The 24,936-nt window shown below is 36.7% G+C and overlaps 1 protein-coding gene across 1 annotated transcript in view; it reads left to right on the top strand.

The window, feature by feature from the left end:
- The window catches only part of ITGA1 (integrin subunit alpha 1), a 77,163-nt gene that overhangs the window by 31,685 nt on the left and 20,542 nt on the right, over positions 1–24,936 (top strand). The window contains exons 3-15 of the mRNA XM_067315141.1: positions 494–606; positions 1,546–1,634; positions 1,725–1,839; positions 2,482–2,609; positions 8,908–9,056; positions 11,170–11,320; positions 13,072–13,237; positions 17,489–17,562; positions 19,095–19,239; positions 20,283–20,425; positions 21,767–21,910; positions 23,437–23,691; positions 24,123–24,253. Of these exons, the coding sequence (XP_067171242.1) occupies positions 494–606; positions 1,546–1,634; positions 1,725–1,839; positions 2,482–2,609; positions 8,908–9,056; positions 11,170–11,320; positions 13,072–13,237; positions 17,489–17,562; positions 19,095–19,239; positions 20,283–20,425; positions 21,767–21,910; positions 23,437–23,691; positions 24,123–24,253 (1,803 nt within the window). The remainder of the gene's footprint in view (positions 1–493; positions 607–1,545; positions 1,635–1,724; positions 1,840–2,481; positions 2,610–8,907; positions 9,057–11,169; positions 11,321–13,071; positions 13,238–17,488; positions 17,563–19,094; positions 19,240–20,282; positions 20,426–21,766; positions 21,911–23,436; positions 23,692–24,122; positions 24,254–24,936) is intronic.

Here is a 24,936-nt window from a genome sequence, read left to right as displayed (position 1 = left end):
ATATTTTATCATTAGTGAGAGGGAAAACAATGTATTTTATACTGCTGGCTTACATTATTTAAGACTAAATTCTTGGTTTGGGTACCTATAAGTATCTGCTTTGACATTGGGTCTCTCTTTAGCATTAAAAATGTATTATTTTCTAAAATACATTAACGATCAAGGAGATATTAAATAAAGCAGATATTTCCTTTATTACTTGTAGTACTTTTCATCCACCAATACTCCTTTTATTTTCCAGTGGTATTTTTTTAATGTTATTCTATTGTGTAATTTGGTATATAGGCAGGCTTCCTTTCAGTGTCCTTTATTACAGAGGAAATAGAATGGCTGCTTTTCCTTGTATCTGAACTAACATAATTGATGCTTTTCTTGCTGTATCCTATACTCTTCATTCAGAGCTTGCTGTAGCTGTGCTCTCTGCAAGTTTTATTTGCTAACTTGCATGCCTTTTAAGAATAAAGAAAATTCAGATAATGTGTTTCATTCTCAGGGTGCTTATTGGTTCTCCGTTAGTTGGCCAACCTGAGAAAAGAACAGGAGATGTATACAAATGCCCTGTAGGAAAGGACAGCCAATCACCCTGCATAAAACTGAACTTACCAGGTATGAAAGAAAATAAAATTGTGTCATGTGGAGGAATAATAGACGTCAAATCTGTGAGATTTTTGGCTAAAAAGCTGTTTCTGTCGCAAAAATTTGTTTAGGACTCCTAAGCTAAATCTGAAGGAAGTTGTGTTGTAAACATCAAAAATAATTCTTTTAAAGCATCTCATTGCCTTTGAGAAACATGCTGATAATTTTAGACTGGGCAGTTGGCTCTGTTTCCAAAACATTATTATGACTGGCATTAATTGACTGTGGTCAGCAGTCCTGGCAGAAAGGTTGTGGAGTACAGTTTAATGGGTTACCCTTTCCAAGGCTTTTTGAAGCCAAGAGCCTCTATAATGCCATCAGTAGGCTTTTGATGAGAACCTAACTAGGCAGAACAAGGCTGAAGCACCTTAATAGGGTTTAGGTAAATATTCATCGTTCTTTTGCTCGTGTCAAGAGATACTGGATGCAGACAGAGACTTCCTACATATATGAATTTCACTAAATATATGTCTGATTACTTTCTAGCTCCTCTTTTCCCTCGAAAACCTAAATATCATGCTTGTATTTTTATTTTACATTAATGAAAGTTATAATTCATATATATCAGGACAGGATAAAAAAATGAATTTTTTTTCTAATTAACAAAACTTTTTGAACAGTAATCTCTTGCTTTCATTGTGCTGTTATTTTTACTTTTTTCTTTTTTGCGGTTCAAGAAAACTATTTGAGACAGCGACCCAGACAAATTTTCTGGGATAAAAGCCAGTCTTAGAATTTTTCCTTGTTCTTTGCAGTTGAAGGAGGAGGAGGAAGGGTGCTAAAATACTTGATGGAACCAATGTCAGTCTGTGCTATATTTTGGAGGCTGGAAGCTCTATGCTAGCGGATATACACTTTAACATTTTGTTTTCACGTTCTCAAATACTTAACATTTTAATCTATTTATAGCTGCTACTTCAGTTCCTAACGTCATGGAAGTAAAAGAAAACATGACTCTTGGAACAACCTTAGTGACTAACCCAAAAGGAGGCTTTCTGGTAAGAAAGGCGTTATTGCCAACTTTAAAATAAGTCTATATTTTCCCCAGGTACCATACCAAACATTTCATCCTTTTTCATCTTTTAAAGGCATGTGGACCACTTTATGCTTATAAGTGTGGGCGTTTGCATTACACAACTGGAGTTTGCTCTAATGTCAGCTCCAAATTTGAAACTGTCGAGGCCATTGCTCCATCTGTGCAAGGTATGCATGCCACAGGAATTCTTGTATGTCTGAAAATGCAAAGTGCCAAGCAAGACAAATGTATACACACAGGCATACCAAAAAGCATGGACTACTTTCCTTAGCTACCAGCATTACCAAGTTAAGTAAATGTTTTCATTGTCAGTATATAACCTAAATTCTTGCTACTTTTGGAATTTATCTCAGTATAAACAATCATTAGAGAGCTATGTAACATCCAAACATAATTACTAAAAATAGCCACTTGTGTTTTTTTACTTATGGCCAAAAGACTTCTTTCAAATAATTATGGTATGCTCTCAAGACCTAATACCCAATCCAGTAATATAGATAAAATCTTAAAGACCTGGTCCACTGGAAAATCAAACAGAAACAGTGTGAAATTGAAGAAAGCTGGGGTTACTGATAAATACTCCAATTATGTGATTATGTAATCCAATTCTTAAATTTCTGCTTACAAGAAGGTGCCTTGCTGATAAAGGGAATGCCATGTAAAATTACAGTTAGTGTGAAACAGGACGTTTCAGCCCCACTATAAAAGGGTATGTTCCTCTTACTAATCACAGCAGAAACTGGAGCTGTGAGTGAGTATATATGTGATCCTTGTTAGTGTCAATTCTTATGTGTCAATTTGTGTTGCAGAGTGTAAGACCCAGTTGGATATTGTCATAGTCCTTGATGGTTCCAACAGCATTTATCCATGGGATAGTGTCACAGACTTCCTAAAAAGTCTCCTGAAAAACATGGATATAGGTCCCCAGCAAACACAGGTAAAATGGTGCATATTTTATTCTTGCTTAATTTTCAAAAAATTAGGATTTACAGGAAATGGAATGAGAGCATCATCTGTGGTTATAAGAGCTTATGGCAGTGGGATACTGGAACAAAATAACTGGAATCACAACTAAGTCAGTCTCTGACTCCAAGTAACTGTGTCAGGGAGGTTTTCTGTCTCCCCAGCTGTTCAGGCAGTTTGGAGAAACTGAGTTTCTAATCTAGAGACAAAAGTTAAGTGCATAAAGTGAGACAGTTTGAACATTGTCCTTCCCCATTTCCTTCCTTTCCACAATCACTCCACAAGCACAAATGTCATTACTGCTCTTCCAAGGCACACATATGTGGTTCAGATAGTCTTGGATTACAAGATCTTTGAAACAGTGCTCAAAATTTTGTATCATGGAGCACTGAGCATATAGCTTTTAAACCTTTGAAATCATAATTAATGAGTGACTGTAAAGCTGCATGTCTTTGTTATTAATGGCAGAAGCTGCATTTATATAATAAATGGAGCGGGCCAAATTCCCAGCTGCTATAAATCAGCACAGTTCCATCAGAATTAATGGAGCTACAACCAATTAGCCCAGCTGAGGATCTGACATATGTTTCACAGTCTGCTGAACAGAGTATGTAAATAGCAATCTGAACAAAACTCAAGGAAGAGGGTAACAGGCACAGGGATACGTTTTGACACAGAAAGCTTTATTAACAGTAATGGAGGAAACCAGGCCTTCCTTTCATTTTTCCCTTTCCTCCCTCTGAAAATTTATGATTTTCTGGGGTCATCTATGATATTTCACATGCTGCAGGCCAGTATTTAGGGTAGTGTCTACTTCAGGTTCACTCCAAATTTCCAGTTCATGTCTGAATCTCCTCAGACTGCCTCCACAAAGGAGAATGTGAGTGGATGTAAAGGATACCTCTGCCTGCAGAGAGTATCCCCTTCATTTTCAAAGTCAAAAGGTTTGGAAGTTACCACCCAGCTCTCCTGTTGGCTGTGCTGAACACTGGCTGATAAAATTATCAGCTTGCTTATAAACTCTCAACTTTACAATTGTGTCCTAAACACACTCTTCATCCACATATTGTGAGGAAGAGGGAAAAGCACTTTGTCAAATTTACCAGAAAGGAAGGAAAAATTCTTCTTGGTCCATAAAGCTGGTGATTACTGAAACACGTGGCATCTTAGGAAAATATTTCAAACTGAACTTCCCAGCGCAGAGTGATGGCTGCATGGAAATCATCACTGCCTTATACCCAAAGGGCTTCATGTGAATAGTACACAGGGCAATCAATTCTCCTGCACCCTCACCCTTTTTCCTCACCCTGCAATTCTCAAATTTTTACATTGCCACACCTCTCTTATTTTTATTTCTGGAATCCTGCCTTGTCTGTGCAGCTCACACACCAAAGGTCCACTTGCTGGTCTGTACCCCAACATCCAGACGTCACCACCTACAAAATCCCTTCTTTCCGTGATTTGGGAAAGCTACCCCTCTTCTCAAACATACACTTATTCACTCTCTCAAGCACGTGCCAAACTTTGGCAACTGGTTGCTAAAGAAGAGAAACTTTTGAGAGATAGATAAGAATGGCAAAGGGAAGGGGAAAGAAAGGTTGAAAAAGTGGGAATAGAAGGCAAAAGCTAGATGGACTTTTCTTGGGACTTCTTACCTTTCCCCCTCCCAGAATACAGCTCCTACACCTTGTCCCCTCTCCTTTCCCCTCACACCCTGTTTGAGAATCCTGCCATAGCCAAAGGTAGTGAGGAGAAGTTTATACTGTCACCTCCATCCACACCATCTGCTTTCTCACAAATTGTATTTAGATGACTATTGAATAGGGAGGAGGAGAAAAAGCAGAGCAGGCTTGTCGTTCCCCTCTTTTCTGGGAGCAGTGAGGTAGAAATAAAGGAATAGTTGTTTACTTTCTGTCTGAATTGATTTTTACCATGTTCATCTTCTGGGTATTTTTGAACATGTTGAAATTAAGTGGACTTCCATTGACTTCAGATTGTGTTTTCTTGCATGGGAAAGGAATGAGGTGATTACAGGATAACTCTTTAGCAGTTTGGGTGTGACTAGTTCAAAACTATGTTTTGATTAGAGGCTTGGGAAATTTTTTTCTCCATTCTTGTTTACCCCTTCCATGAACAAAGGCTAAGTCAAAAGAGAACACCTCAGTGTTCCAGGTTCAGAAAATTTGAAAGTGAAAGCCAGAAGATTCAGGTGCAAAAGAAGTTTACAGTATTTTTTTTTTTTTTTCCAGAAGTACCTCCTTCCCTTCCTCCTGCTGTTCTCCAAAAAAATCCACAGTGCTCTATTGCTGGTTAAGAGCCTTCTCCTGAAATAGGGATAAGAGAAATAAAGGGAAAGTGAAGATAGGGAAGTGGAAAGGAAAGGGGAAGAAGGAAGGAAATGAGAAAAAATGGAACAAAAAAGAGGAACAAAATGTTTCTCCCTGCCTTATTCCACATTTTAATGTAACTGCAATGCAAGATCACTTTCACTTTTCTCCCTGTCTTTTAACTTCTATAGAGATAATTGTCCTTTTAACATGAGGGTGTATTTTTAATCCTATATATAGGATATATATAGCAGCCTTCTGTAGTAGAAGACCATCAAAAGAGAAAACAGAATATTTTAATATGTTTAATTCCAGCTTTAGGTCTATGTTGGAATGGCTTTCAGAAATTTTCACACTTTTTATCGTTCCATTAATATGTGACAGAAGCAGCTACAGGTGTTTGGCCTCTACCTTATTATATCTCGAAAGGGACTGTATCAATGGACTACTAAATTGTGCCACTTAGATCATGCAGCTTAAATCTTATGATCGCTTTTATCTCCAGAAAAATGGAAGTGCATAAAAGAGATTTAAAACATTCAGGATGAAGAAAGGCTTTTAGAATGGTTTAAAGGTAATTTCTGTCTGAGTCGCTGGAATCATCATAGACCAAACAAAATGTAATGGAATTAACTCAACTTTGCTTTGAGTCAGGAATTTTTAGCAAGCTCTCCATACAATATAATGTATTTTCCTTTAGTGTTTTCCAAGACTTCTCTGGTTTTCTTTTACCTTTACTCTGATTTAAGTGGTCTACAGCCAAAAAGGTTTCTCATTCTCCAACACATCCCAATGGGGAAAATCCTAGTATATCACTGCCTTATACTAAATGGTTTTCCTTTCTTTTTCTTTTTTTTTTCTTTTTTAATGAATAGAATTGTTTCATAATTTATTGGGAAAGCCAGAATATGCTTTCCAAATAAGGGACTGTGTTCACTAATAAAAAGAACAACAATAAATAATTACCCTCAAAAATGTTTTGTCTCAATGTAGAACAATCCTTCACTTGCCTGTTCTCTCCTACAATACTTTTTTCACAGGAACTTGAAACAATTAAAGAATTATTCCCTTGTGTAGTATAAAATCCATAAAATGCTAGGGAAGGGAATATAAACTTAGGAATTAAAAAGATATTCAATAGATTGTGGTCAGTAATGCTGGGAAAAATATTAGGCTTCCTGAAGCAGAACAGACTTATGTCCTTCTGTGTAATACTACTGCATTTTCTAGATTTAAATTAAACCAAGCGAATCAAGATATGCAACGCTTGTAATTATCAGTCTTAGTGTCTTGCTAAAGTTGTGGAGTTTGAATAAGCTTATTGTCCCATAAAGGCACATTTACATCACAAAGGTCTGTGTCATTTATAGTTTTTCATTAGATTAAAAGGCTGCAAAAGCCTAAACCTTCATTGCTAATATTAGCTATTAGAATATCATTCTAATTTTAAAAGGTGGACTTCATTCTATCATCTTTCAGGAGACCGGGACATACAGCCTAGTTGTATTTTGCCATTTCCGGGAAGTCTTATGCTACCCCTTGTGAGGAATGACTCATCTTTGATGCCATGAAATATGCAGAACATGATGATCAATGTTTTCAAACTTAGTCCTAGTAAAGGGTCCCACAGAACAATTGTATCCCATGAGATAACCACATGCCCCCCGCCCCCTTCCTTCCTGATTTACAAGCTATGCAGCACAGTGCAGTTTTCAGATTCAGATGTTCTTCCTATTCACTTCCTGAGAAGGAAATGCTCAAAATGCTTACTTGCTGTGATCATGGAGAGCGTTTCCTTTCAAATAGGAAATGATACGACTCAGTGTCTCAGCCTTTAATCCCTCTTTTAGGAAAAAGACAAGATCTACATGGGTTCCAGGTATCATGAAAGACTGGCAGATACTTTCCACCCCAATCCTGGCAGCAGCTAACAGTTGATTTAATCCTTGGATTAAATCCTCAAAGATGCAGATTAGGAGTCCATGAATCTGCATATATGGTTTGCAGGCATACATCAGTCTCTGGCTACACTTGTGCATGTTCCTAGAACACATTAGGCACTCTTCCCGTTCCCAACAGAGCAAGCACGATGAAAACCTGTCATTTATCACCAATTAATGGGGATCTTCTTATATGACCAACAGTATCTTGTTCAGATTTTTTGTATGAAAGAGTCAGATAATGACGGCTTAGAAATAATTAGCTAACTGCTGCTGCATGAAATGGAAGAGAAGAGAGAGAAAACTCTGTTATGGACTTAATCCGCAGAACGGAAATGATCACAGCGAGTTTCCTCAGAGTGTTTCTCGCACTTTAGATATATGCCACAAAATAGGTGCCTTGGAGGCAAAGGGTTAAGAATTTTATCTTCAGCTTCAGATACAGACAGAATCACTCCTGGGAGCAATGACACTGTGTGTGCCCCAGCCCTTTGTGTAAACTGAGCAAGAGATACACACTGTGCAGAATCAATATGCTGCTGTCCACAGGAACATAACAGCCTCTGGGCATTCTCAGTTATAGGTGGAGAAGAGCATGTTTCTGAGAGAGAATTAAAATATTTTAAAAGGATGTAATGTCGTAAATTTGGACATACATCTGTTCTTGCAAATTTGATTATATTTTCCAAAGGATATAGAAATCAAGCAGGATAGATTTTGCTACTACATACTATTATAATTATACCCATAATCTCATGTAATTAGCTTTTTATAATAAGCATGATATCAATGTTGAGTTTCAGATATTTATCCAACTCTAACACTTTTACTACAAGTCACCCTTTTGGTTTAAATGCAAGCAATGAATGCCAACAAACAAACATTGTGCACAAACTGAGAGGCTATGAAAGGGGCTCAAAAACCACCTATAAAGCAATTGCCAAGTATGTACTAAGCCACCTCTAGAATAAAATGACTGCATAAACATCACAGGTCTTATTGATCTTCAATACCTAAATGCTAGAGTGCTTTTAATAATAGATGAGTAAGAAGTAAATATGCCACATAAAACTACATTATCCTAAATCACACCTATAAATTGTCAAGTATAACATAAAATTGAAATATGCTAATGGAACATTGTGTGGATTCTTCCCAGCAAAAGCTGTCAAGAACCTGCCAGAGCATTAAAACAGACTGAGATGAATGAGAGAAATTAATTAATATTTAAGAATAGTGCTTATCTTCCTTTTAGTTTGCATTTCATATCTGCAGTAGGTTCTCTCAGGCACCTGTGGTTTGGTTCCAGTCCCATGTGTTGATCTTTCACACAAAGACTTGTCTTGCTGAGGTCATCTTGAGTTTTCCTCTCATTCCTCCATTCCAGGAGCCCATCATTTTATTCAAGTACTTGTCAGGCTTATTACTTTGGCTTACCTCCTGGTGGGAGAAGGGCCATGCTCTGTACTGTCCTGTTGTTTTCATCAAGACAAGGGCACACTGGTTTTCCTCTCACCCTGAGGGCCTCAATTTGCCATTGCAGTGCTATTCCTAGTCCAGGGTTAGGGTAAATAGCCTGTTGGATGTAGAAGTATTATATTTGGAAAGAAACCAGAGTGTGAGTGAAACACGGCCTTGTATGCTATATGGAAAACTATTTTGAAAAGCTGAGATTGATGGTTAGGGCATTGTTCTGCCATGGCCTAGAGGAGAGCAGAGCTGCATGTCAGGTTACTGCAAGTCAGGAATGGTAAGGAGTTGAGCCTGCTTCTTTCTTTGTTCCTATTTTTAATAAAACAATTTAGAGACTTCAAAATGTTTCATGAGATTGAATTGCATTAGTCAGTCTTGCTCAAATGCTAATAGGTTTTACTTTTGGGGGGAAACACACAGAGTTTTCCTGGCTTTCTGTACAAAAGGGCATTTTACCCACTGAAGGAGGCTGACAAGGCACAGATGTTTTCTTTAAGGTTGGCTGATTTTTAACGTGAACTGTATGTTTCAGGTTGGAATTGTTCAGTATGGACAAACTGTAGTCCATGAATTTTTCCTGAATACATACTCAACAACAGAAGATGTGATGGCTGCAGCCACGAGAATAGTCCAGAGAGGTGGTACACAGACTATGACAGCCCTTGGAATAGATACAGCAAGGTACGTTCATAAAATATTATGAAGTCTTGGATAAAGTAGAAACAAATATAAACAGATATGGTGATAGTTCGGATTTTATAAATCGAAAATAAGATGTGGCTGACATCTGACTTTGTTTTAGCTAAGCAAACAAACTTTAGAAGGACAGTGGATAACAGACTGTCCAGTCTCTACAGCAGTTATGCATAGCACCTTGAAAAGGCAGCTGTCTTTTGAATGGATGAAATAGGGGAAGAGAAAGACACAGAACATGCTTGTAGACCTACGCAAAGTGCTGAAAATTTTTGATGTCTGCACAGAGCAGGTAGGAATTGTGTGTGTGTAGAGGGATAGAGGAAATTAAGTCTTTCAGAGGAGAATTCTACAGGAAAAAAATAGAACTTGTTAGTGCTAATTTATCTTCCTTCTGAGGCTAAGAGTACTGCAGAGTTTGAGCCCATGTTTGTCAGCAAGTCTAGAGACATTATATCTCAAATCCATAAAGCTTACGGAGTACTGGGAGATTAAAGAGCTATTGTATCAATGGCATTACTTAGGAATGCTTCCTTCATAAGCAAAATGAAATCCAACTTTTGCAGAATAGAAAGTAAATGCAAAATCAAACTCTCAGATGAGTGATACAGGCAGCTATCTGTTCCCACTCCTAGCTCATCAAACCTGATTATGGACTATGTGAAAGATAAGGAACCAGAGAACAATTATAAACAAAAAAGTGAGGGACACTTTTGAAACCATACAATATTGACCTCATTCTGCACTCACTAAAATCAGTAGTTTCTACTATTTGCTCAAATGGGCAGTGAAAATTTGCTGTTTGTTGTCCATTTTGAGGAAATTGTTTCCAGAGTCATTTAAAATGCTCATAGTGATAGTGTTAGCACAAAAAGTTAGTGTTAGCATAGTGTTAGCACCTAAAAATGGACCAGCTCAGTTCCATACATGAATACAGCAATGATCTGCATTATTGAACACTTCATATCTTTTCTCTTTTCTGCTTTTCTTCTTTTCTTTTCTCTTTTTTTTTTTTTCTGGCATGACAGCATGACTTTATTCCAGAAGAGAATACATTCTCCCTTTCCAAAAAAAAATACTTGAAATGTGCAGCATTTTTTGATGAACTATTCTGATTATCTGACCCAAGTTTTGTTGATATTACCACTTAATCTGATGAAATTCCTACATATTTAGCAGCTGTTTTGTTTAGAAACAAGTAGGGGCTTGAGGGAGACTGAACAAGTTCATGAAAGCAGAGCCAGTTGAGAATTACTAAATACACAGAAACCGTATGTGGCTCAAAAAGTCACTGAGCACCACAGACTGTTGTGGATTTGTATGTAGGGGAAGTATGATTAAAAGCTTCCTCTGTTCTTGCACTCTTACTGCACATCCACTTTTGGCCGTTGTCAAAGGTGGATCTTTGCTTTTATCAGTGTGGGCAGTGTCAAACAGAAGAGTTCTGTGAGCTTTTTCTAAGAGGAAACTCAGCTCCTTTCCTTCTCCTCCAGATGCCTAAGCCAGCCTCACTTTTTCTGGTCCTCTGTATAACCGAAGCCTTGCCCCAGCCTGTAAGAACAGCCCTCCAAAAACATTAGTGCCCCTTTCCCCATCCACAGCTGTAGAAATCAACAGGTCGCCCCCGTCCACCTCCACTCACTTGCAACCTACTTCTGCCACATCCACAACATCAAATTTTGCCCTGTAGATGTGGGGAGGTGCTGGCAGGTGAATAAATAACCTGACCACTTGAAGTGCTGCTATAGGGTGGAAATAGTTTCTCTTTCTTTGTGTGTGGATTTTGGGGAAGAAAAGTTGCACATTTTTTTAAGGTGCCAAAAGTTTATCTGGGTAGGAGAAGAATTCTTTGCCATCCAGCATTGTTTTATGCTATCAGTCACAAATATATGAGTAATGAATGAATACGTATGAAACTCTTCAGGTACAAACTGTAATATAAGTTCCAATTGTTGTTGTTTGTATTTGTTCGTGGTTAATATTCATTTCCTTTTCCAGCTTCCTGGTTAATATTTGTTTTAGTTTATGGTTGACTCTGTAAAATGATGTGTGTGGTAAATGCTGACTTTGACCTTCTTCAACCCTTTTATACTCTCTTTAGGAAAGAAGCTTTTACTGAGGCTCATGGAGCACGAAGAGGAGTACAAAAAGTAATGGTTATTGTGACTGACGGGGAATCACATGACAACTACAGATTAAAAGAAGTGATTGATAATTGTGAAAATGAAAAGATTCAGAGATTTGCTATTGCTGTAAGTGAAATGTAATGTGAAAAATTTGAATCTTAAAAGCGTGTTTCATCTCGCAAATGTAATGACTGAAAAAGTTTATTTCACAGAATCTTTATGGAAGTATAATCATTTGAGAGAGGTAAAAAAGCTTAAAAAAAATAAAGATTTGCTTTCTGATTTTATAGCACATAAGAAAAAGCAATCTGTTTGTCTTTCTGGTGGTGACGTGTGTGTGTGTGTGTGTGTGTGTGTGTGTGTGTGTGTGTGTGTGCGTGTGAAGAAAAGGAGAAAGATTGATGGGCCTATAAAATCTGGTCGTTTTTGCTAACAGCAGGAGTGAACAGAGTGGATTAGTTGGAATCTTCTGATCATTTGCTAAAGACACATTATCCACTATGTTTTAAGGAAATAAACCAGCAACAAAAAAGCAGGTGTATTCACGGCTGTTCTGTGTGCTGAGAGTCTAAAGTTGTTATTTTCACGTTAAGCAAACTCAGTGGCTCAACGGGAGGATGAGCATGATGGAGGTTAACTCATATAGACAAATACGGAGACATTAAGGACAGATTTTGTGTGAACTCTCTATTGTTCCTGTGTTCTATTCAGGAATCATCTATTTTCTCTGGTTGATTTTTATAGTATATTGGAATTTTTTTTTCTCTGTTCATATCTCTCTATATATTTTCTAACAAGAACACCTCTTTTACAATGCTCCCTGTTTTGAATGCAGAGCAAATAATTTCCAACTCCAAAAACAAATGAAATAGTGTAAGTTTTCCTTTTCCTCTTTGTACCTTAAATCTCTGGATACTCAAGCAGCTTGAGGCTACTGGCTACAAAGAGGTAGTTTGGAACCAAACACTTTCAAAAAAGATGTAATCTTTAAATTAAAAAAAGCATAAAGCTAGAGTAGACTGTGGTAGCACACAGGTTTTCATTAGTTTTCTTCATAAAACTAGAGATCAGTTAAAAAAAATTCCTTACTGAAGCTCAGTAATTCTTGACAATAAAATCCTTGTCTAGAACCAAATTTCAGTCGCTCCAGTGTCCAGGAATGCTAGGACATGGAACTTTGTTTTTGATTCCCCTCTCAAAGCAAGTAAGTCTTTAGAGCAATTTTTCCTATGAAATTCAGTTAAGTATTCCTCAGTCTGGGAATTAAAGTGAGTCATTTTGTTCTGAAGCAAACTGAGTTTTTATGACAGCAGTGTTAAAGCTGGAAACTAAATCTGAAGTCTTTTATCCCAATGGAGTCACTAACGCTGAATGGAAATGGTGTTGTTTTATATATTTATAGGGCTGTAGATTTGCATGCAACAAAGAACTATCCTGTGCCTAATTAGGCATGTCATTAATTGTCCACCTACTGCATTATGAGGAGAACTGGTGGTACCTATGCAGAAGCCACTGCAATTTTGTATTCTGTTTTTTGTTTTGTTTTGTTTTTTTCCTGAACTAAAGTCTACTTGAACAAGTCATTAGAATTTTATAAAGGAAGGGGAAGAAAGGACAGCTGAGGTTAGCAGACATTACACCATACAGTTGCTTTGGTTGCTGTGGTCGGTATTTTCAGAAAAAAACTGAGACCTCATACAGTTCTGTTCTCACTGAAAAAGAATGGCTTTAAATCAATTTAGACTAGAAATTTGAGGGAGGTTTTAATAGAACAAATTAAGGTTAAGAATGATTTCCCAGTATTCTCTGATAGCTTGCCTCAAATTTATCTTTAAAGTATAAAATGTATCCTTGACTTTCTCTTTAATTCTTTTTAGATTCTTGGCAGCTACAGCAGAGGAAATTTAAGCACAGAGAAATTTGTGGAGGAAATAAAATCAATTGCCAGTGATCCTACTGAAAAACATTTCTTCAATGTCTCAGATGAATTAGCTCTTACAACTATTGTTGAAGCACTGGGAGAGAGAATATTTGCCCTGGAAGGTATGACATTTCTTTACATTTTACTTCATGCTTGCATTACAGCTGAACCAAACACTAGACCACCTGCTCTGGTCTTCCTTTGTAATGTATTGTGCTGCATTAAAAGTATTATACATATATTTTTATCATGCTGGTCATAAAGATATTTAACAATAAATATCAAAAAGGTGGAAAACGACATGAAATATGTTCAGATGGGTTAGAATAGATGGAGACAGTAGCCTAGAAGGAGAATAAGGGTCGTTACAGTAACCATTATCATTTTACCCCTGGTCAAATACAAGGTTGCCTTTCCCTAGGTAAAAGAGCATTGGAAGATCATATCCTAGATTACACCATGATCATGTGTTCATCTGCCTACACTTTTAAATTCTCTTTTTGGTTAGTTATTAATTACAATGTACTTTGATATACAAGTTAACATGCACTTGGTGTATAGAGTTAGCAGGATATATTTTTACTTTGGAAATTTTCCTGATATCTGGATTTTAATAGGGAAAAGTCACCATGTCATAATGTCTGCTTACATTCTCCATCCAAATTAGGCAACATTGTCCAACTCTGTTTGTTTCAAGCACACTACTAGTAACAGAAGACTAAGTTTATTAGTTATAAATTATACTGGCTATCTCTGAAAGGATTAGTGTCATACAAGGAAAACATCTGCTTGGACTTACTTTTTCAATATCTCAACTTTCCAAGTAGCTGGAATAGTGCAGTTTATAGCTGGAACAAAGGATAATGTTGATTGAATGTCAAGAAATAATACAGATATGCCAGATTATTTTAAAGCATTTTAAATTGGAGTTATACTTCTTAGACATATTTAGGTATCTTGATTGCTTGATCAAATATTACTATTTTCAGTGGACTTTTAACAAATATTTTTCCAGTTTATATATTCTTTTACTTTTCCTTTCATGAAGTATTTTGTTTCCTCACTTGTAAGACAAATTTATTTGAAGAGAATTTAATCTCTCTAAAGACCAAAGTTTAGCCCACTTAAGCTCATTAAGTATTTTCAAGTTCATTGCATAGGGGCTCTTTTAAGTCCCTGTTTAATGGGAAGAATAAACTTTCAGTGAAAAAATAGTTGGTTGAAAGTTAGAGATAATATTTCAAATGTAAGGGGACAAAAAAATCAAAAAGTTAGTTTTCAGTTTGTGCTTTGTACTGTTAGAAAAGTGAGAAGACTTATTGTCTTTTATTAGTAAAATATATTAGTTATACCTATTCAATATGTTGGATATATAATAAAAAGTTATTCAACTGCTTTACTAGTCCAGGACAATGGACTAAGGATATGATTATAAAATCTGAAGTGATTGAACTTCTGGACATGAGCACACCATGTGCACTCAGACTTAGGTGTCACATTACAGCTAAACCCACAGAACAGTTAGATGCCATTGGGACAGACAGTCTCACTTCATCACACTTCCACCTGGCCACTTTCAGCAGTAGGTAGCCGTTGGATAGGCTTAGCTGTCACATGGGACCCCAACCTGCCCAAATAGTGGGGTGAGCTGTGCTGACTTCAACTCCCTGTTGATGGGTGATGCTTTGTATTATGAGCTCTAAACCTCACACTGATTTAGTAATTTGTTCCTCTAAACAGAAGAAAAAATGAGAAAGCATTTGATCACTAAACAGTTTATGCAGCTTAATAAAATATCCAAGCATTAGCTGACTAATCCTGGCCACCACGTCCTTCAGAATTTTGGTACTTTATTACACCTCTTCTAAGTATCAAAAAGTTCTGCAGTAGTCCTTGAATTCAGTGATTTAATTTTCTGCAAAAGATGCAGTAGCAAATATGTATTTCTTGAATATTATTATTTTTAGTTAACATAAACTTTTTATAAGCTATTAGGATATCTATGGCTTGATATATATGCCTTATTTTCAAATTTTGTTTTAGATAGACATGGTTGTATTACAAAAAATATGTATTCAAAACAAAAAAAATGGAGAGGAGCTAGCTAATTTCACCACACTCCTTGACTTCTTGGTTTCCCCTTTCTAGATCTGTGCTAGGAACTCAGAGTCTGCTCTAAGATTTCTACATAAGATATCTATGATACAAGACAAGAAATTATGCCCCCTACACTACCTGTGGAGTTCTCAGAAATGGCTGCATGGGAAATCAGAACGGAATTGAAATATGGGATCTTAGCTTTATGTCAAACTTAGGGAGGCTGAGTTGTATCCAGGGTTGGTAAGGCTGGAGCTAGAAGATGCTGATTAAATCCATTTCTGTTGATTCTTCAGCCGTGGTTTCCTGTCCCATCCAAAGCATTCCAGGAGATATTCTAGATTTGCAGCTGCATCCGTGGATACATTATTCTGGAGAAAAATAGATTAATTCTGTCCAATACAGCTTTCTTATGACAAATTCTGTTTATTGGATGTGTGCAATTTGGAAAAGATGAATTAACTGTATACAATGTAGCTGAGTTAACTTCTGTACGTAACAGGGAGGTCATAGGAAATGTGATTCTTGGAATTCTGTATCTGAATGCATTTAAGTTTTCAATCTGAATAGCCTCCTACTAATGTAATAGTACCTTGATTTTCTCCTGGATATCTTGTTTTCTTTTTGGTTTTGGTCTTTAAAAAAAATCAACAAAGGAAAAAAGAGAGTTTAAAAATCAAATCCAACAAAAACCCATGCTTGACAGCCAGTGCATTTTTACACATAATCTTTTTCATATGCTTCTGTGTCTAATGGCATGGACTTCTGGTTTTAACAGCAGTTTTATGTTTTATCCGGTCCGTAGGCTGGCACAAATGTTTTTGACAAAATATCCTTTGTAGAACGCTTGGCAGTCTGAAACTCAATGGAAAGTTAGACTGGCGGCCGTTATCTAAGCAGCCTTCAGAACTGCGCATACTAACAGTGCCAGCATTGTCCTCTGCCTGAAATTACAAGCGTCCTGTCTTTCTCAGATCGTTAAAGAACATCCTTTATTGAATGATTAATGCTGTCACTGAAAAATATTAATTATCAGCCAATACAAAGCTTAGGAATTTTATACATAAAAAGGACTATATTTTTTTCAGACTTAGCAAAGCAGTTACATCTTGCGAAATTTGATGGACCATGTTTGCTTGTCAAACGTTTTGTGTTTGAAATCATGTCTCCCTCCCATGGCTTGTCATAAATCCCCACAACTGGCAAAGATACCACGTCCAAATGAACAACCTGTGTGGTTCAGTTGCCAAATTTCACAAGTTCAGTTTTATTTGATAGTCTTGATGCCTGAACTTCATGCGACCATGGCTTGCTAGGCATCAGTTTCCTTCACACTGTTGAAAGTTTGCCTCAGTACTCAGCTGGCACCAAATTGTGAATTCTTCCTGGATAAGCCTCAGAACAGTTTTCATAGTTCCCCTCCACTTCCTGTTACCATATGTTGCTCTGAAGGAGGAATCAATATGCAGAATATAGTTAACTTGCTTCTGGCGTTTCTCATAGCGAAATAGTCATTGGGTATTGTTTTTAAGTAGAGGAAAAGACAAAACTCTCTCTTCCCTGAAGATATTTCCTGTGTACCTGAGGGCAAAGAAACCTGAAGTCCCTTTAGAGCTTAATATGTAGCATTTGACTACCTGAAAAAATAATGACAGTAGTGCTAAATCACCTAACTCCTTTTTTTATTCAAAGTCACTTAAGAGAAAACAGGAAGATTTTCATGCAGCTTTCTGAGAAGGATTACAATTCCCAAGCCCCTCCCTGAAGCATATGAATCTTGGACAGCTGAAATTTTCCTACCTTGTTTTTTACGGAGGCTCAGACAATCCAAACATCAAACATTTTTCATTTAAATCTTACCAGCTGCCTACAAATTTTTAGTTATGTGAATACAAGGCCCGGGTTGCATGGATGGTGTTTTGTTGTTCACTTAGCTTGAGTGGAAAATGTCTTAACCGTATTAAACAAACATTCCAAACATATTTACCATCGGCCTGAGGTCAAATCTGGTCAGTTTTAGTCCAGAAATATTTGCTGGACAAGTTGTAATCCACAGTCTTAAAATGGAAACAGCTTCTCATACTTAATGGTAGCATTTAATACACAATGCACTTTCTGTATTTATTGTAAAATTCTATAGCAAACTACGCTCTCTGAATATTCTAGTTAATTATGTTATCCCTTACTAGCATATCAACATTTTCATTACACTATTTAGACATTTTTTCAAATTGAAATTTATTTATTTTTAAAATTTATACATTTCTGTTTAATAGCAACAACCGACCAGCAGGCAGCCTCATTTCAAATGGAAATGTCTCAAGCTGGTTTCAGTGCTCATTATTCTCAGGTAAACAAACTGTTTAAAGATACAAATTCTTTTTCAGTGTAGATTTTTATTGGTAATGGCATGAATTTGGAATGAGTATTTCAGAATTCTTTGTACAGTTCTGTTACTTGTTTGCTGTTGGAAGTTTTGGATTTTCCTATAATTCAGTTAGTCTGTGTAAAATATATGTAAAGAATAATTATAAACAATGAGTTCTTAAGAGAATAAGTAACTTGTTCACATTAACTTTAAATTTTATGTTCACATAGCATTTTCTTATCAGTGAAATATTATATAAAATGTTAATAGCTATGTAAGTATTCTATATAAATATTACTATGTAGTTATTGTATTGTATTGTTGACATTTAAACAGAAGATGTGTATAACGGATAGTTTCTGTAATGGATATGACTGTGTTATTAGTAACACAACATATTCTTAGTTCCATTAATACATTGAATACCTCAATTTTCAAGGGTTAAATATTTGTTAAACTAGTATGCAAAAATCCTTGGGAATTTTTAATGGCAGAAAATCACACCCTACGTATTTTATTTATTTTTGAAAAGCAGAAAATATCCGTTATGATTATCTGCTTAGTGTACACAAATGAAATGTAAATTATACATGAGATCAAAAGGATATTAAAAGATATTAAAAAGTAGTGACAGTGGAAAATAACACTATAGGAGAGTAACTGAACTGAATAAACACTGGGCAGTCCAAGACAAACTGACTCCCGTAAAAAGACCTGCAACGTGACTTTGTATACAGGTCAGCATATCACTGGTGAAACAGAGAATAAAAAAAAATTATTCAATATGATTTGACATAAATACTTTAATGCAGAAATATTCTCCATCTGTTTTTACTCTCTGGGCTATGAAATTGTACATTATGATTCAGACCCTAGAAACAGATATCATCCTGAGATGAGCCCAAGGAAGATTCATAAAATAATCTATTTGGTAGAGCAGATGCTTGAAGATGCTAAAGAACTGTCTTGCTGCCATCAGAGTCTCACTTCAGAAGTGGGTCTTCAGTTGTTGGTACATTGACAGAATCAGGATCTGTGTCTTTCTTATCTAGAAGGCTATATTCAGGCCTTTAGGCAGAAAAGGTCAGCAAACTGTTTGTCAGGTGTTACATTGACTACAAAAGGCTCTTTTTAAATCCTCACAGGTTCAACAGGGAAAGGTTCAACTTTCTTAAAGTTTACCTGAGGAATGCATTTAATGTACTAATGCACTAATGAGCTTTGCTACTTCCTCTTTGTCTTTCTATTTTGCATGAAATGGCACACCGAAATTATAGGAGTCATGTTTCACTGTGCTGCTTTTCCTGATTGGCCCAGGCTTGTTTAGTTGCATTTGTTTTTAATAAAGAGGGGGAGATATATCGTGCCTGTGGGGGGCCATACTATAGTGGGAAAAGCAGGGCTAAATCTTGCACGCATATAGGAAGCATTAACCAAACATGCAAATCATGACTAACATAGATCTAAAGATGGTTCATGTAAAGAACAGGGTGTTTTGTTTTTCTCTATAAAAGGATTGGGTCATGCTTGGAGCAGTTGGAGCATATGACTGGAATGGCACAGTGCTCATGGTGAAGGACAGTAGTATTTCAATGCCAACTAATGACACTTTTCGTGACAGGCACTCAGAAAAAAATGAACCCCTTGCAGCCTATCTAGGTAAGAGAAGCAGGTATCTTATAACACTTCTCAACAAATGCTACAAGTCCTCTCTCAATCTCATTAACAAAGATTCTCCTACAAAATATTATCCTATTTTCTAGGAGTCTGGGAAAATTTATAATGTATGGATGTTTAATCTGTATAATGATTTGCTGTTTAAAAGAAAAAGAATCATTACTTCTGCAATCAAAAGACTAGTAAGAATGCATACAGCCCTAAGCATATCTAGACTGTCCTCCATAGAGATGTCTAATTTGTTCAGGGAGGAAGATTTCCCTAGTATTCTTCTCAAGGTTTTCTCTGCCTTCATAGCTAGAAAATGTTCATATAGTGTTCAGTCTAAATCTTCTTTGCTGAAAATTAAGTTAATTGCTTTCTCTTTCACTCAATGGACAAGAACAAGAGATTACCGCTAACCTCTTTATGTGTGTTTTGCATATTGGCAGAGTACTGTTTTCCTCTCAGCCTTTACTGTAGAAAAGTACTCAGTTGCCTTACTTTCTCCCTAGGGGAGGCTTTATACCTCTCATGATTCTGTTTCCCCACCCCACCCCAGTTTTGTTTCATCTGCAAATTTCATAAGTCTTCCATCATCCAAGTTGTTAGTGACAATATTAAATAGAAGAAGTTCAAAATGCTCCCAGAATCATGCTTGGAAGGCTCTATCAGTATGACAGTGAGCCAGTGACAACTGTTCTTGGAAAGCAGCTTTTCAACCAACTATTCACCAGTTATTTCACCAGTGCTCTCATCATCTTACAGTATGTAAGAATGGCAAAGTGAACAGTGTCAAAAACTCTGCTGAAGTTAGGACATATCAGCCTGTCTACAGGTTTAATGGCTCAGTGGTGTTCATGGCTCTGTGAGACTGTAGGCAAATACACATCCAGCCCTTTTATTTGACTCTACTAGCATTCTCTAGAATAAGTAAGGCTGAACGTCAAATTGTAGAATCAAGCCTTAAAAGAGCTCTGAATCACAGCAAGTTTTTCTGATGTGTTCTATGTGTACTGCATCTTGTATTCTTTTATGTTTCCTAGGATATACTGTGAACTCAGCCTTGACACCTGGAGGCCTACTATACATAGCAGGGCAACCTCGGTACAATCACACTGGCCAAGTTATCATTTACAAAATGGAAGGAAAAGAGGTGCAAGTACTTCAGAGGTTAAATGGAGAACAAGTAAGTATGTATTTAGATTGACATATAAGAGAAATTTGGCATGAGAAATAGAAGTAATGATTTCAAATGAGAACTCTGTACCAGAAGAGCAAATGAAATTGTAAGTTGTAAGCAAGATCAGAAACAAAGGTTAGGTAGATTCTCTGATCTAATATGTAATGGTAAATGGACTTAGAGCAGTCAGAGTCCCGTGGAAATTTTCTCTGTGTGTGGTAAACCTTTGCTGATATCAAAGTGGTTATAGCCGCCTCTGGACTGGTAATTCTGTCCATCCTTTGAATGAAAGGGGTATATCATGGGTGGGAAATGGGTGTGATAAGGAGGGTTTTGTGGGAGATCATCAACTGAGATAGCAAAAAATATTGAATAGATGCTTGATGTACTGAGTAGCAGCTCACTGAGAGCTGTTCCTACAGGAAAAAATAACATGTAATCACATAATTATAGATGGTAGTATAATATTACACACAAGAGGGTTGAAAGACCTGTTTGTTCAAGTCTACTCAGGCTGCAGTACAATATTCTTTCAGTAGAATTCAGGTTACCTAATTTTCAACATCTATAGTTGGTGTCTACAGCTCACCTAATCAATCTTGGGTCCCTTTAGAGAAAGTAGGAAATTAGGAAAGTACGCATTTTTAAGGTTTAAGTGATCTGGCCTATTTGAAGCACCTTCTGTGGGATAAGAAGCATCATGCACTAGAAGAGATTGTTTCTTATGCTGACTATAAAGAAAATTCAGGGTGACTAGCTTAGCTGTCAGCTGAATGTAATCAGATGAATCCCACACCTTGTGCCTGGTCTATACATGTCTCAGGTCTTTGAGCAGCTCTTGTTCCTCTGCATTCAGTGGTGACTTGGGAATTTTGGAGATTGTCTACACTGTGTTGTTTCAGGGCATTTTATCCATTCTCCTACCTTTTTCCCCGGTTAGCCTAAAACCGTTGATTTTGTTCCTTCTATTAATTATTGCTGGAACCAAAGAGAAAATTAGCATCCCAAAGGCATTTCTATTCAAATGCTGTCTCTCTCTATACAACCTGAGAGGTCTAACTCCCCTTACCATCTAGGAGGCACCATTTGTACCTTTCAAACTCAAAAAAGTTAAAAGTTTTTTTGGATTATGCTTAAAAAAATCCAACAACAACAGACCCCAAAACAAAAAAAACAAGTTTCAAAGGCAAACAAACAAAAAACCTTGATAGGTAGCAAAGAAAATTTCTGTCTTTGTGGTTAAAATTTGACATTGTTGTAAGCATCTGTAAAACAGGTCTCTGAATAGGAAATCTTGCATTATGCTGCTGACTATGCCTCTGATTTATGCCTTATATCCTCCTCCAGATTGGGTCGTATTTTGGGGGTGTTATTACCACAATAGACATCAACAGGGACTCATTTACAGACCTTCTTCTTGTTGGAGCTCCTATGTATATGGGAACTGAAAAAGAAGAGCAAGGAAAAGTGTATGTGTATGCTCTCAACAAGGTAAGGATGATATTTACTGGACACGAACAGAACATGCTCCTTATTATCTTCTATCCTTACAGCCTTATTTTAAACAAATGTGATAATTTGAGCTGGGGGAGATGACCTGTTGAAAACAAAGAAACATAATTCTGACAATTAGGAGAGTATAATACAGATTATTTTTTGGAAAATTTTCTTCTCAAACTCTTGTTTTCTCACCTTTTTTCTAATATAGTATTTTGTGTAGACAAGCAGTATATCCTGCAAACTGCAATGTGGCATAAAATGCAAATTTATAGGGTTAATTTTCTATCCACATTTTCATTTTGCTTTCACACATTAGGGAGCTCTTCTAGACTCAGTTGTGTCAGCCTAGTATATATATGTGATAACTGCATTTAGCTTCTGCCTGTATCTTCCCTGTATATATCCATAAGTCAGTGTCATACTGCCCCTCTTGCTTCTTAGTACTAAATCCCTTTTCTATTACAGTCCCTGAAGGGAATTTGAGCATTCTGTACATCACTTCTACTTCAGAGACTGCGGATAGATAAGTTCCTCCTTCTCAACGTCTATGAGTGCTTTTTCTTTCTTCTTTGTTTCTTCTTTTAATCTAGTACCAAGGTGTATTGCCTTAACAGTTATGAAAGTAGGTCCTAGCAGCAGTGGTATCCTGAAATGCTATTGCAAGAAAAAGGCCTGAGGACACTGGATCTGTTCGACAAGGAGCTGTTCCAGTTTCTACGTGCATGTCGCTAACAACAACTCGCTGGTGAATAGGGCTGGCAAGAAAACAAGAATTCCATGTCCTCTAATAATGCAAGGGTTTTAAATTTGTTTTCCCTGTGATTCCTTTTATCCGTCTCCAAACAAAGGAGATGAAGCAACCTCTTGCTGCTGTTCATTTCTAACATGGAACCCATGGGACAATCTCTTTCTTGGATAGATTAGATACATAGCGTACCATATTTGGGGGTTTGATCTAGGATTCATGCACATTGGACACTGTTGGCCAGAAGAATACATATGTAAGGACATGGAATATGTATGTACTCTGTGTGTGTGTATGTGTGTGTGCTGAGGATAGAATTCAGCCTCTGTGAGAGAAATGCTGTCTTTTGTTCTGGAATTAGAGTACTGCCATCTGTGATCCATCATAAACTTGACTTACTTCTCAGACTAAGAGACTGTCTTTGGAAAAAGTCTGTACAGTATCTTAAGAATTAAGTGTTTTAATTATAGTATCATCCAAACACTGTTATGATAGTATGCTTTCCTGTGAACCTGCAACTTCAAGAAATGTGTATAAGCATCTAAATACAGAGAGAGAGAGAGAGAGAGAGAGAGACTTTCCCATCAGCTTCTTAAAAAGAACATTTGAATTATAGTTCCAGAATGACAGTTTTTCCAGCACACTGTCATTATGAATGGGATGTAATTTTTCATTTAGTTCATCAGTTTGTATTCTGTACAGGAGCTCTTAAAAACCTTCATTGCCAAAATGCTGATGGAAATCCACAAACTCTAAATTTATTCTTTCACAGACAAAGTTTGAATATCAGATGAGTCTCGAACCTGTAAAGCAAACATGCTGCTCTCCATTAAAACATGATACCTGCAAAGTTCTCAAGAATGAGCCTTGTGGTGCACGCTTTGGAACTGCGATCGCTGCAGTAAAGGATCTCAACCTTGATGGATATAATGACATTGTAATAGGATCACCCTTAGAGGATGATCATCGGGGAGCTGTTTATATTTATCATGGGCATGGCCACACGATCAGTAAAAAATATACACAGGTATGGAGTAAAACTTTAAGGACTGGCAGCTGCTTTAAGTGTATGTAGCACAATCCTCATTTTCCTTTGTCTTTCCAACACGAGATCAAACTGACTTCACCTGTCATGGCAGCTTCTTTTTTAAAATGCTCTGTACTTTTAAACTCAGTCTGATTTAGCCAAATTTGACTCTAATATTGTTATAAAATATATTTCCATGTTTTCATTAGAAACCTTCTAAAATGTTCTCTGCAACCAGAAAAGTAGGTATTTTGTAATTCTGAAAATTTATAGTGTGTTCATCACCATAGTAACCCTTTCAGAAGTATTCTAATGAAAACTTAATATATTTAAAGAGTTTAAAAGCCCTGTAAGTGCAAACAAATGCGTCTTGAAGGTTTTTATAATATTCATCAATATACACTGCATAAACCTGTTAATGCTTTTCACAGCGTATTCCATCAGGTGGAGATGGGGAAAAAGTGAAATTTTTTGGCCAGTCTGTGCATGGAGAAATGGATTTAAATGATGACGGGCTGATTGATGTCACTATCGGAGGCCTTGGTGGTGCTACCCTCTTCTGGTATGGATACTAGCAGCATCTGTCAGGGTAGAAAAAATAATTTATCGTATGATATCTATTAATCATATCAGATTTTATCTCATACTTTGACACTAGCTGTAAATCATATTTTAATGTCTCTCTGGAGGAAGTAGTATAAAATGTAATGGAAAATAATAACACAGAAATGTTTTAGAAACCTTGATAGCCAAGTATGAAGTTCATCTCCTAGATCGTGTTCAGAATAGAAACTTGCTCCACTTGTGGCACAAAGTATAACAGAAAAAAAAAATATTCTCTTTATTACATTGCATTGCATATTGTCTTCTTAGCAATACCAAGGGCAGGTTCAAATATAAAGGTGTCACTAAGAAAACTCTAGTTTGGCTCCCTACCAAGAAACTTGGAAATATTAAATTAAACATTCTGCTGAACAGTGAATTCATTTTCTCTACAAAATTAAATGATTCAGATGGTTTAATGGGCAATATATTCTTAAAGGGAGATGAAAAAAATACCAGTAAGATAAATAAACATGATAACATGGAATCCCTTTCCTAAGGCAGAACTAAAGCTATTTCACAGCTTTCTCCCTGGAAAAGCAATTGCTAAGCCAACTGATTGCTTTCACTGTTGTGCAATTACACCTGACTTTTAGCTCTTACAGCCTAACATATGAGAAGGGTGACACAAAGTCTTAATCC

This window comes from Apteryx mantelli, chromosome Z, assembly GCF_036417845.1.
Source record: "Apteryx mantelli isolate bAptMan1 chromosome Z, bAptMan1.hap1, whole genome shotgun sequence".
NCBI classification, from domain to species: Eukaryota; Metazoa; Chordata; class Aves; order Apterygiformes; family Apterygidae; genus Apteryx; species Apteryx mantelli.
This window is presented reverse-complemented; position numbering and strand designations above follow the sequence as displayed.